Raw genomic sequence first — 13,210 nt, forward strand, 5'->3', positions numbered from 1 at the left:
ACCAGAATGGCACTAAACGAAACAGATACAAATTGCAAGCGAAAAAGAAATAGCGGCTCAATAACAAAATATCGAAGGTAGTAATAACGCCTATAAATAAATGTGGAGTGAAGTTCTGACGAAGAAAATTTAGGAGGGAAGAAAATGTTCAGATATTTACAATAGGATATTCACATATTTGGAAAATTAACATCTGTACAAATGACGTAACATGTGATCACAACAAAATGCCGCATAGGGCATTTCGAGAACGATTCGTTCTTTTTAACACTCATTGTTCTGACAAGCTTACAGTTCATTCTGGTGTTCCTCAGGGCTCGGTTCTTGGGCCTCTATTGTTTTTAATATATATTTTAATGATACTGTGTCTAACATTCCTGTGAAAATTAGGCTTTAGGCTTATGACTGTGTAATTTATACAAAAGTAAGAAGTGTCTCAAGTACGACTGAATAGCGCGTTGCAAAAAGTTTCTGCATGGTGTGAATCATGGCAAATGTCCATTAATTTTGAAAAAAAATGTATTGCTGAGGATTACTCACAATAAGAATGCCTTACCATTTGATTACAACATTAATGATGTGACACTTGCAGAAGTAACAGAATATAAATATTTAGGGCTCTGGGCCACTAATAATCTCAGCTGGAACAAACATATCGATTTCATAACGTGTAACGCTTTTCATCAATTGTTTTTTAAGACGGGCATTGCGGTTATTGACTCCATCTGTCCGCCTCCTTGTTTACAAATCTATTGTTTTGCCTGCCTTAGATTATGCTGCTGTCATTTGGGACCCGTTCACTAAGACTAACATAAACAAAGTAGAGAGGGTTGAAAAGAGAGGGCTCGATACATATATAATAATTACCGACGTACATCGGTAACACATCCTTTAATCAAAGCTCGTCTGCCGACAATAAATGAGCAAAATCGTCTGCAAGACTTAAATTCATGTACCAATTAATTAAAGCATACTACAGAAGTGAACTCATCCACTCAATTCATTTTTCGTCTGGGTATGCGACCCGACAACGACATCAGCTAGCTTTAACTCCTTTTCGCATCCGAAATAACTGTTTTAAATAGTCATTTCTTCCACGAACTATTACTGATTGGAATTACCTCACTAACAATGAAGTGTTGCAACCGTCACTGACGTTATTCGCACAACATATCACCTAGTGTGTGTTATTGCATTTCATCACTTTACTGTACTATTGTGTATTTTATTTTTGCTGTTTGATATCTTGATCAAATGTTGTTTTCGTGATGCTGGCTGCAGAGCTTCAACCTGCAACCGTATTTATTTTGTTTACATTTTGACAGTTTTGTTAAACGGCCTAGTCCTTTTCCAACCCTGCTATAGTTCCGATACCGGGATTGCAGTATCAATAAATAAATAAAATAAATAATGAACAGAACGTGCTATATTTGAATGCATGATAACTGCGTCCGTTGCGAATACGCAGGACGGGTGCTAAGTTTAGTCGTGCACCTCATGCTTTGTCTTTATATTATCGGTGAAATGTGGCGGAAAGCCTGATCAACAAATAATGAGAGAACTCAGATGTTCGTGAGGTAAATTAGCCTCGTATCTCAACTTCCCATTTTCCCATATGGCGTTCTTTGGCCATATCTGGCCCTTGCGCTAATAAAAACCACATAATATTATTAACTTCCCATTTTATTGCGATAGCAATTATATGGACACTCAAAAGCAGATTTCTGCCGTCGGCGTCGCCGTCGCCGTCGCCGTCGCCGTGAGGTTCCGTATGACGTCATTTGGAGAAGAAATCGTCGCCGCGCGCCGAACGCTGTATGTGCGAGTGAAAGGGCGCGAGGGGCGCGTCTTTCACGGGGAGTGAACGCACGGCGGAGAACAAACGCGCGTTCTGCGCCGTGCTCGCTTAAGGGCTGCAGAAGTAGGCGTCTCTTTTCTCCTTTACAATCACCATATATGTAGAGCAAACGCGCCTTCTTCAGACGCGTGAGAGGCCGTGGGGGAGGGGGAGGGAAGGGAGGCGACGTTTAGCTGCGGCACCAAGTGCCTATTTATATCAGAGGCTCCAGCAACAGTCACCAACGCCGCACGCATTTTGAGCTAACGCGGGCAAAACGCCGATGGCGTCGACAACAGTTCTGCGTGTTGATGCTACCATAGCCGCTCACCTTACTTCGTATGACATTGCTGTGTTGCTATCGCATTCATTGCTTCGCCCTTAGGGCGAAACTGTGACATTTTTTCATTCCAGAGAAAGTTTGATTAGCAAGGTAAGTAGTGCCAAAATGGACATGTACCCGCGGGCAAACTTCGTTAGGATTGGGAAATTGAGTAGACATCCTTCTTTCTACTTGTACTTCAAGATTCCGTATGACTGCAGTTCAGCTAGTTCTTATTGGAAGAAACCTCGCAGTGCATCCACATCACATAGTTGTGCCTCGAAGTCTGCTATGCCCTTGTTCATTCTAGCAGCTTAATATTGAGCTTGTTCGTGTGGTGCGTTAACCCGACACAAAAGGCCCATTACCAGAGCGACTGACAACAGGACACCTGTGGTATGTGGTGATGATCCTTTTGCGCAAGGAACTCGTTATTTGTTCCGCAGTTAAGGCAACAAGGCAACTTTGTTCTGCAGCTAAGCCATCGAACTGCCGTGTCGTACGTAATGTTTCTAAACTCAGATTTAGTCGCCATTAGACATTTACGGAAATGGCGGCGACTGACCCCATGCGACATCATAACATGAGAAACTAAAACAAAAGGTGCTCTGAAGCACAGAACTTGTGCACGTATTTCCCGCTGAGGGCCGCTCGTGAATCGCACAGGGAAAATACATTGGCCAATTTCAGTAGCTTTTATTATCTTCCTGAAAAGTGCTTTTTTAACCCTTTCAGCCCTGATGCTTTCAATTGACGACATTACCGAAAACTTCGCACACAGTTCACGAAACGAAGTAAATAGAAGAAAGTTCAGCTTTTGACGCGAAGCCTGCGTAGGCTTGAGCCCATTATCAGCAGTTTAGGTCGAATGGGGCACGAAAAGCCTAGTAGGGCCGCAAAACCAAACTAAAATAATCAGTAGTAGCCGTTACACTCTTCCTTTCAATTTACGGACGTCGTCAATACCAAATGACTTAGACACGTGGCTCGATAACTTTATTGTACGATGAAAACATGCTAAACAGCAGCTAAAGAAAGAAAAAAAAGCAATGCACTTTTCAGAGCTTATATGATAGGCCATTCTGCGGTCTACAAATGTGACGCCACCAGTGCTAAGCGGCTGTAAAATCGAGATTAAGAAGAGTCACTTCGTAATGTTTCACATGTTTCCCGAAGCGTTTTCTATAGAGGCATCGTGCGATAGAGTAGCCATTTAATTGTTATCGGAACAAACAAGACTGTGGTGTTTCTCCTTCCAGCAAAGCAGCAGGAACACAATGCAGCCGCTGCTGCTGCTGCTGGCGGTGGCGATGACGGCTTCCCTCCCGACAAGAGACGAGCACAACAGAATTTCGCGGCAGTGGTTTTGGAGGGAGCGCCTAGACAACGTGGCCATGAAGCTGCGAAAATTTTCCGAGGTACGTCGTGAAACTTTCACAGTGACTACCCTGACACTAACTACCACATGCAGTGGCTCACCCTGATGCGTCTTGCCAAAGAGTACTTTTGGTAATTAAGTCCTGAATATTGAAACTGGTATTGCTTTGCGTCTTTTCCTTCCTGGTTGTCGCTTTTATTTTTTTTTATTTTCTATTTGTGCTTCCTTTTTGGTCATCATTATTGCATTTTGGCCGTATTATTGCAGTTTTGAGCGTTTGTGATCTGGTGCATTACTGCGTATGTACGTTTACTGCACATCATTAGCTATCTTAAGGAAACTTTACTGTGCTTTAACTATTGACCCGGCAGTTTTCTTTGCAAATCATAGCGCATTTCTACATAGAAATCAAGAAAAGAAAAGAGGATGCATGCCTGCCTGGCCTTGAGGATATCGTATAGGCATCTTGAAAAGCTTTGGTAGGGATTGCATTACTCAGCAGTGACCGAGTAGTACACGATTTGAAGATGGATACGGATGAGAGAAATAGCGGTGCTACTTTTCTTACTGACATAACTTTAAAAGAGACCTTGGCGCCTTTAGGTGGCACCGGTTATTCGTCGTCGCATAGCCAACGAAACAGAATCACAAAACGCACTCAAAAGTGCTCAATACAAATTGCACGAAAACACACAAAGGTCTGCGCATGAGTTCAGGAAGCCAGAGATGATGGTGCTTCGCATATATATGTATACATAACCACGCGCAGTTTTCATATACTGATGTAAAAACCGAGACCTGCTTGTTTTCCTGCTCATCATAAAAAAGATCTTGCGCGTACCGCAGCTCTGTTGCTCAAATTTCACTGTGAGATCTCGTTTTATGGTGCGTATCGTTCATTAAAACACTTGATATTGTTAATTTATGGTTCTTAAGAAAAACATGACAAATTCCTTTCGCCTAAGTACGTCAGCATAAGTGGTGTTCAAACATGGTGGCGATGACGTCACTTGGCCAATTCCGTCGTTTGCCGTACGGAAAAGCATGACCTTCGAGATTGGTTTCCCGTACTCGCAGGGATTGCGACGTGCGCGTTACCAGAGGCACAGACGACGGCAAATTCACCTATTTGATTTTGACGTACCAGGCAATCAACAGTGCCAAATGTTACGTTGGACAATCCAAACCATAAAATGCGATGTCGCTGCAAAATTTGGGCAAGAACAGAGCAGCGGTCAGAGTGAAATAATTTTTTTAATGATGCTGAGGAAAGAAAGAGCTCTATTAGTAGCGTCCATCGCAGGACACTAATGGAGCGCTTGAACGCGAGTGTGAAATTCGGCCGGCTTTGTTGAGCGTTTGAACAGCCGGCAAATATAACGAAGAACCTGCAGGTCGCGAAGAAAGTAACAGCGCTGTCTAACAACGAAATGTTAGTCAGGCGTCTTCAGAAATGTTGATTTAATTCTTTATGTATACAGGAAATGTCGAAAATAACCCTCCCCCCCCCCCCCCTACGACTGTTTGTGAGCAAAGCAGAAGCGAGGATGGTTTTCGTTGCTCCTAAAAAGCTATGTGGCATTTGCAAAAGGACCAGCCTCGTCGAGGTGAGAAAGCTGGCGCGAAAACACGGAAAAAGACTTTACGGTAGTCCGCTGGTTGCCCATACCACTGCTGTGCAGAAAATTCCTGATTTCTGCGGGCACCCTGTATCGAACAATTCGGGTATTGTGTAAATAACTGCACGACCTAGTAGTCGTACTAAGAGTGTAAGCAAGCAGGAGGCAATTAAACACTGCAAAGAATCGAATGCGGTCCTGAAAGAATCTTTAATTACGACATCACAAGACAAATTGCCGAGACGAGTGCACTGGAACGACTTCAAAAGCAGTCCCCATCTCTAATAATACTGGCGCACACGTAAATTCTGGCTTTCTTATGTTTCGTCCTCATGGAAATGGTGCTGCCGCAGCGGGGAATCAACCCCGTGACCTCGAGCTCAGCAGCACAGCCAATGATCTGCCACGGCGGGTATTATATTACCGAAAATTACATATTTTCTTCAGGAAATTTTAACCAGACTGGCATGCATGAACATTTTAGCATATGCGGAATGATGTGTTATGGAAATACTACAACTGAGTGGAATGGCAGCCCTGATTTTCAGCGCCTTCTGATGGTAATAACGTGGTTGCGATTAAACCAATCGTACAACTCTTCCGACAGAGTATGCATTGTAACTCATATCGTTCTTACCACACAGTATTAAATAACAACTTTGTGCCTGACATAAACAATTACTTTACACCGGCTATTCTTCCAATTGTGGCATCCCTCCAAATAATAATTGCTACTTAAAGGTCGGGAATATGCAAGTGTTTGTGCACTAAATTTGCATGTGTGTCTTAGAAATTGTTCACACAGGATGTTGAGCAGACCCCAACTATATTACTGAATCCTGGGTAACCGTAAATGTTGGTTTAGCGGATGGGTTACGCAAAAGAATATTCACACTAGAGTTAAGTTTTTTATAGCTTTCTTCGCCTTAGGGGAACATTGGAAACACTGCGTGAACAAATGACTGTTGTCCATTTTTGCATGCTTTTTCTGAGCAATCCGACCAATGTGTATGCAGAGGCTAATATTTTCCGGAAGTCAGCACAAACGTTACCAGCGCAGTCGACAGGATCGTTCGTATCGACTGCCTCAGTCAAGTTTCTCTTTATCGCGGAGGATGAGATACGTGAACAAACAGAACAGAGGCACCGTCGTCTGCACTGTTCGCTATATTGAAAGTAAATCCTAACTGCGTTATTGTTCTTTGCATCTGCAGACAGATTAGATTGTATCAAAGGAAAGGGCGAAATAAATATGTTATAGCTGGCAATCTTTTTTTCGTCTAACCAGTTTCTCAAACCTGTCTGCAGAAGCGAAAAAAAAACTGAACTAAGTTACGAAAAAATATGCAGACCCAACGCACGCCCATATTGAAATCTATGTGAAGCGAAGATTTAGTCAAACGGTTAATTAAACGATGTACAACTAACGGGGAGGCGTATAACTTTGTTTACTTTCATCCTATGCAACGTATAATCTCACGGAATACCTATGTTCATCTACCACGAAGGTTACAGCATTATTCTCAGGCAATATTTATCTTTAGCACAGCATCATTCGCTAACTATGCCAAAATACAAACTCTGAAGGCAGGTGCCCAGTGTGAGACGCTACGCAGCGGTGTCGTTAGGATGAAGGCGATCTGTGATGGTTACCGAAGGAATAATGGTGATTAAATGTGTATGGACAGAGAAGTATGCGACGTATCAAGGAACATTTAGGGATTCTTTTATAGGTCACGCCCATTCAAGAGGAATGACCACGAACTGACACACTAGCATATATGGACTGGCTCAACGAAAGAAAGCAAAGTAAATCAAACGCATGACAGGTAATTTACCGTTCTAACAACAGATGGGTGTGCTTGAGAGATGTATGTGACCTGAAATTACGCATCAGGTTTTATGTAGGAATCGTAGTGGGTCATGCAGACTGCAGAGGATTGACCAAGAACAGGTAATGAACAGGAAGTGAAATGACAGCGCATCTTTACTGCTACTTCGACGGCGCCATATCTCGAAACCGGTGCCATCCTCAAAATTCGTTCCAAGTCGATATGCTTTGCAATCTTACTAGCTACAAGTCGTAGATTGAAATATGTGACGTAAAGTATTCAGTTAAATGATAATTAGTGTAATTATGTTAATTATTCAATTAGGCATTTTGATTTCTCGTAGAGGCAATGGCTGCCTCATCGAGTAATTTAGATCAAGGGTTAGAATAGTGCTATTTGCCACAGGCAATTTTTGAAAACGTGGTGCCGCGTAAAAAACAACAACAAAACAACAAACAAAAGACCGACCCAACAGCAGCTACGCCAAACCCGGGAATGTAGGGAAAGAAAGCTTCGCTTTAGGACTTTTACGAACCAACCGTGTAGACAGACGAGCACTACCGACGGCTCGTAACAAGTGCCCCATTCGCGTATTTGGCTGCAAAATGCTAATTCAGGCCTTTGACGATGCTCGCAGGAGGTGTCCTATCTTTCTTCGGGCAAACACATGCCGAGCTGCGGCATCTGCAGCTGGGCTGCGGGCAGTGTGCTGACCGACGTCCGGCGAGGCCTGACCGAGGAGGTGATCGCCGACAACCTGAGAAACGAGTGCAAGATGTTTGGACTCGCTGGTTCAAACCGCGTCTGTGACGGGCTCGTCGACAACTTTAAGGTACACGGCGCAGCTGTCTCCTGAAACGATCGGGCTCCACCCAAGTTTAATAGATTGAGTGACGGATGGTTGTACTAGTTCGTCTCGTACTCTAAATAGGCGACGTGAAAATCGCGTGTGCTTTCCGATTTTATTGTTGTCCGCGTTCATTCGCCGTGCCTGCTACTTGATGAAAGCAATACAATGTGCCCAGTCTTTTATCAAAGGGCTACGAGTATGAGGTCTGTTAAGAAATAAGTAATACCAGGACAACATTCACCTAAGTATGTGCTATCTAAAGTGCATTTACCCGGCCTAATGCTCGCCGAGTATGACTTTATGAATTCTGTTCTTCGATGGCCCACGGTAAAAAACTATCAAGGTGAGTACGAGGACGAAGGCGAGCAACACAATAGAAGTGGCGGCGATCAACTAGAATATTGTTCCGAAAAAGGGTTTAGTACATGCATCTCATTGCACGTGCTCCTGCCAGTCACTGAAGTGAAAATCGATAGCAGAGCGTAATGAGAGCAGCATTCCGGCAAGTTGGTAATCCCTTACTAAAGTATTATTGCGAAGCCATAAGACACGGAGGTGTGTGTGTTCTCTCCCGTCCGTGTCTTTTTGTTGCGCAATAATAATTTAGGAGAGCGTAGTTAGATCAGGTATGTGAGGAAACAAGACCAAGAAAAACAAAATAAATGTAAAAAAAAACACACACAGCAAGAAGTTTTTAACACGAGCTTGTTTTCCGACTTGCATGTTCTTTTTTTTCTTGCTTTTTTAACATTACGGTTCTTAATGCACAGTGAACTCGAGCATACACCGGTTGCCTTCGGCTAATAAACAGCTTTCAGTAGCTCTGACCATTGTTTAATTTGTGCTTCTGTTTAAGTTTCTCAAGCAAGTTTCTCTTAGTTCGGATAAGGGAGGTATAGCTGTGCAGATTTAATTGCGAGGGGCGGACATAGCACGCAAAAAATATTCACACTTAGCGGAAACTTCCAAATGAATATTTGGCAAAAAAAAAAAAAATCTGGAGCGCGGGAAGAACGCCACACGAACAAGGTGACACACAAGACAAGGGCCTCTCCGGCGCTGTGGGATTTTTTTACGATCATGTAAATTGACTAGCTCACCTATCCATCCTTTCAAATAATTTACACTCCAATTTCATATGGAGAAAGTGAGGGAAAGCCTTTGTGGCTTCTGCCAGCTTTCGAACAGCTTCGGTGTTTGCCTCGGCCCCACGACGTCATAAGTGTCCAATAGCTTGCGGTAACTCGGAGTACACTGGCACGAAATCGCCATCGTTTTGGTACAGACCTGTATCATGTATGAGTTATGCATGAGGCATGGTTATAATGGGGACAATAACACTTCATTCCATGCTTGCTTACTTATACCAGGAAACGTTCTAACCTTTTTAGAAGCAATTGCTTATAGTTTTTTTTTGTTCGTCTCGTACTCGTCGCTTCGTGCGCAACCGCCTAACGTCGTATCCCCCGAGGCATTATGGTGGGTTAAGTAAATTTTATTTTATGAAGTCGGGTTTTCATTCGTTCCAAAATGAGCAACATTATCGAAAAAAAACGCATCTACTTATCATTAGTGCCACAAGGCTGCATCTTAGAGAAATGTTTTTCAACCAGCCAAGGAGGCAGGCGTACATTGTGCAGCTGCTTATGCGCACGAACGTGAGAAGTTTAGTGGTGTGACGAATAAACCTTAGGGATGAATTAATTGCTCAGTTTAGCTATCTGACAACTTTACCAACACCTCAGGACCGAATATGTAGCTCGAACGTGCCTAAATGATGCTTACAGAGATTGCGAAGAAGCATTTATTGTGAAGTTTACACATTTTCAATAGAGAGCCTGCCGAATTAAGCACTGATATACTTATTTCTAGCTGCAGAAAAAAATGTCGGCACTTGTGATTGAGTGTGTTCCTACGTTTAAAGGGTGTTTGGAGATAGTCACCAAGCGTAATAAATTTAATACTGTACAATTGTGTGACGTTTTGAAAACTATTCAATACTAAAAACTATGCGTCAAACTAAATTTTAATTATTGCCATTTCTGTCCTGGGGCGCCTCACGGTTGGCTCGAGAAATAAATCGTGGCATCTATTTCTCCTACTTGGCGCTCTTCGCACTTAAAAAAAGAAAGAAAATAAAAACCGTGAACACCGGCTTGAACATTTTCTGGGAACGCTTTACAACATTTTTCAGAAACAGTGAATACAATCATTAGAAAATTAAAAGAAATTGCATAAGTGATATTATCTCTTTCGCTATCTAAGCGTGCCTCGGAAATTGCCCGAGTAGACGCGGGCGGCTGCGAGTTATGAATTTGTCTATATATTCGTTAGGATAGTTTGGCCATGTTGGTCACAAACATGTCGTCGGCTTCTACACGGCGCTAAAATGTCGCATGAGCGAAAACATGAGAAATATGGTGTAGGTGGTGTTGAAGCAGGCGGAGTTGCGAAATTTGCCATGCACAAGCAGCCTGAACAGTTCGCGCAATCTGAGAAGAAGCATAGTGGCTCAGCCTCAATACGCGGTATAAATTTCAAATGTGCTACTTATACTAGGACCTTTAATGGCGAAGCATATATGTGCCCAGAAAACATGTTTCTTGCCAACCTCTCTACATTTTCAAATCATTAAACTACTTCTTCATGTTTCTTTTCTATCTAAATGTGAAAAAAAAAACACGAGAATAGGCACATTCAACGAAAAAAAATTTTTTGCGGCAACTTTTTGTGCAACTGAAAACACCCGGAAAAGACTGGAAGTGGGCTTCACCCCCTCCCACCACCACCACCATGTCTTTGTTTCGAATTCGTACCTACAGCTCTCGTCATATGTGATCCATGACTGTACATTTCACCTGCTTTACATCACATTTGTGACACCCCTGCATATTGAGATCTTGCATACGTCTGTCTGCGCTGACCATGGTTTCAAAAGAAAGTTAGGTACGTGCCCAACTTCTTTTTCGGCCTGATTTTCCTGCCTAAAGCAACAAGTGGCATTTGCTGCCTGTCATTCAGTGTTAGCCGAATACATTTAGCCAAAAACTTCGTACTCCATTCGTAAAATCACCAGGCAAGTTCTTTCTTTAAGGTTGGTTGCCTGTTGGCAACACTCGTCAATAAAGTGATCGCTTGCGCGACACGTGTCAGTAATGCACATCTTAATTACCTGCAATCTAAACTCGGGATGACAGGGCACGTTTTTTTCGCAGAATCAGCTTCCGTAAGCGTCTGTCCCTTCCTGTACACGCAATAGAAGGCTTTAGTACTGATTGACGTTGACTAGCGTCGACGTGTGTACGTGCAGTACGTACCTGTGTTTACTTCCTGCTACTGCCTTCGTCCGGCAGTGGACATAAATATAGGCTCATGATGATGATGACTGCCCCATTACCCAGTGCGGTGTCGCAAACCAAACTTTCAACTCTTACTTAAGTCTCTGTGTTCTACCTTTCTCTTGTTTTTGTCTCCCTATTTGAAAGTTTGGTTCGAAATGCGCAAAACAACGTGGGTTCATGTAATAGATGGAACCCGTTTATAACGAACAGGCTTAAGCGGTAAATATAGTTCGGTATATGAAGTGATTTGATACGGCGAAACTCGCCTTTTGCAAACATAAGCGATCTCTTGTTAGGAGTTCTTTATATGCACTTTTGTTATCTGCAGTGAAAAAAAAAAAGCAATAAACGAATCAGTTGTTCTTTCTTTTTTTTTCTTAGCAGAAAACTACGCCTACTTGGTGGTAATTTTTGCTTCGGCCTTAAACTGTTTCCGAGCGTCACAAGCATAGGCGAGTCGACAGGATCTCAATTCTGATACATTTCCTATAGGCTTCTGCGCAATCTCGCATGCATGTTTGAAAAAAAAAAATTGTACAATTACTGCGTTGCATGGAGGCATACAAGCAGCTTTAGGGTATCAGTCGATTAGTATCAGTCAGAAAGATTCCTGTATTAGATATAGAGAATAGTTACCTTTATCCGGGTTCATTACATTCGGCCTCTACTGTAAACATTATAGTTGGGAGTGCGAGACCGTTCGACTTTTTCTACACGTGCGCCCGTCATTAACGCGTTCGTCGGAATTACTAAGCTTTACTATCGCATGAATACAATTTTAGTTGAGCTGGCTCTGTGCTGCGGATTCTTTTGCATTGCAAAATTTCGGCGACTCGCGATCTTTCTGGGCGCAGGACGAGTTCTTCTACGTCATGAAGCGGACCACGCAGAGCGCCAACCAGGTGTGCAGCTTGGTGCTGGGTGAAGATTGCGGGGACAAGGCGCCGTTGAACTGGACCGTTGTGCTGCCCAATACCAAGAAACCCGATCCTGTGCCTCCGAGACCAAAGGTATGGTGGCCGGTCATCACGGAACTCCTCTTTACCTAGTTTCAGTGCGTGTGTGAGTGAGGGAGACTTTGATGATGGAAGAGGTCAGCCTGAAGAGCATGCTCCTAACTTGATACTCTAATTGAGGGAAGGGACATGCGGGAAAGGTAACAACATAAAAGTAAATGATGGTAAGTGGCGAGATGACACCAAAACAGATGTACGATGCCACACACACGGTCGCAATACTACTAGATAATGGAGAGCAGCCGTGTAATCATAGTTTCCGACAATCGTACCTAGAGGTAAATATGGCACTACCGTCCATGCCGTAGCTTTCCTAACGGGCGCTGTGCTACTGTGGGAATGTTGGTAAGTGGGAACGCGAGGCTTGTTTTGAACGTTGCTTTCCGAACAAATTTGGTTTCTCAGGTTGAAATCATCATATAAAGTATTCGTGATACGTTTTTGGTCATCGTCATTTGGTCATGAATAAATTCAACCAATAAGTGAGGAAAACAAACACGGACGATTGAAACTGACGAATAGTCAGTGCGGACTTCGTACTTTTTATTTCAAGTTTAGCAGCCGGCGGTTCTGTTTACGTTTGATACAATTGGACAACTGAGAACGAGATCTCCTGTTTTATCAAAATATTATTGCTTTACCTAATTGTATGGAAAAAGTTCGCATTTTACACGCTGTCTTACTACTCCCTTACTAAAGTGTCTTGGATCTACGAGAATAATGCCAATTTCAATTCCCCCTCCCCCTTCAAGCACTCTCATGCATACAACATGACAGCGCCAAGTTTAGGTAAATGTAAGAAACTCTATTCATGCAATGCCAAAGTGTTTAGTATATATAGCGTGCGATGAAGTTTACGTACGTTGTCAATTCCACATCTGGATTATTTGGTGCGCCACCGTAGGTCTGTCTGCAGTGTTCTGAATCGACTTGAGCACATTATGAAAAGCAATAGCAACCGTATGCCAGCACACGCACTGTATATCAATAGGTGGCATTCCAGAGAGCATGTGTT

The 13,210-nt window shown here is 43.0% G+C and overlaps 1 protein-coding gene across 1 annotated transcript in view; it reads left to right on the forward strand.

Moving 5' to 3' along the window:
- Positions 1 to 3,436: 3,436 nt before the first annotated feature.
- The window catches only part of LOC119432472 (sphingomyelin phosphodiesterase), a 48,574-nt gene continuing 38,800 nt past the window's right edge, over positions 3,437 to 13,210 (forward strand). Inside the window, exons 1-3 of the mRNA XM_049658249.1 lie at positions 3,437 to 3,577; positions 7,626 to 7,820; positions 12,034 to 12,189. Coding sequence (XP_049514206.1) covers positions 3,437 to 3,577; positions 7,626 to 7,820; positions 12,034 to 12,189 — 492 coding nt within the window. The remainder of the gene's footprint in view (positions 3,578 to 7,625; positions 7,821 to 12,033; positions 12,190 to 13,210) is intronic.

The sequence above is a fragment of the Dermacentor silvarum genome, chromosome 11 (genome assembly GCF_013339745.2).
Source record: "Dermacentor silvarum isolate Dsil-2018 chromosome 11, BIME_Dsil_1.4, whole genome shotgun sequence".
Lineage (NCBI taxonomy): Eukaryota > Metazoa > Arthropoda > Arachnida > Ixodida > Ixodidae > Dermacentor > Dermacentor silvarum.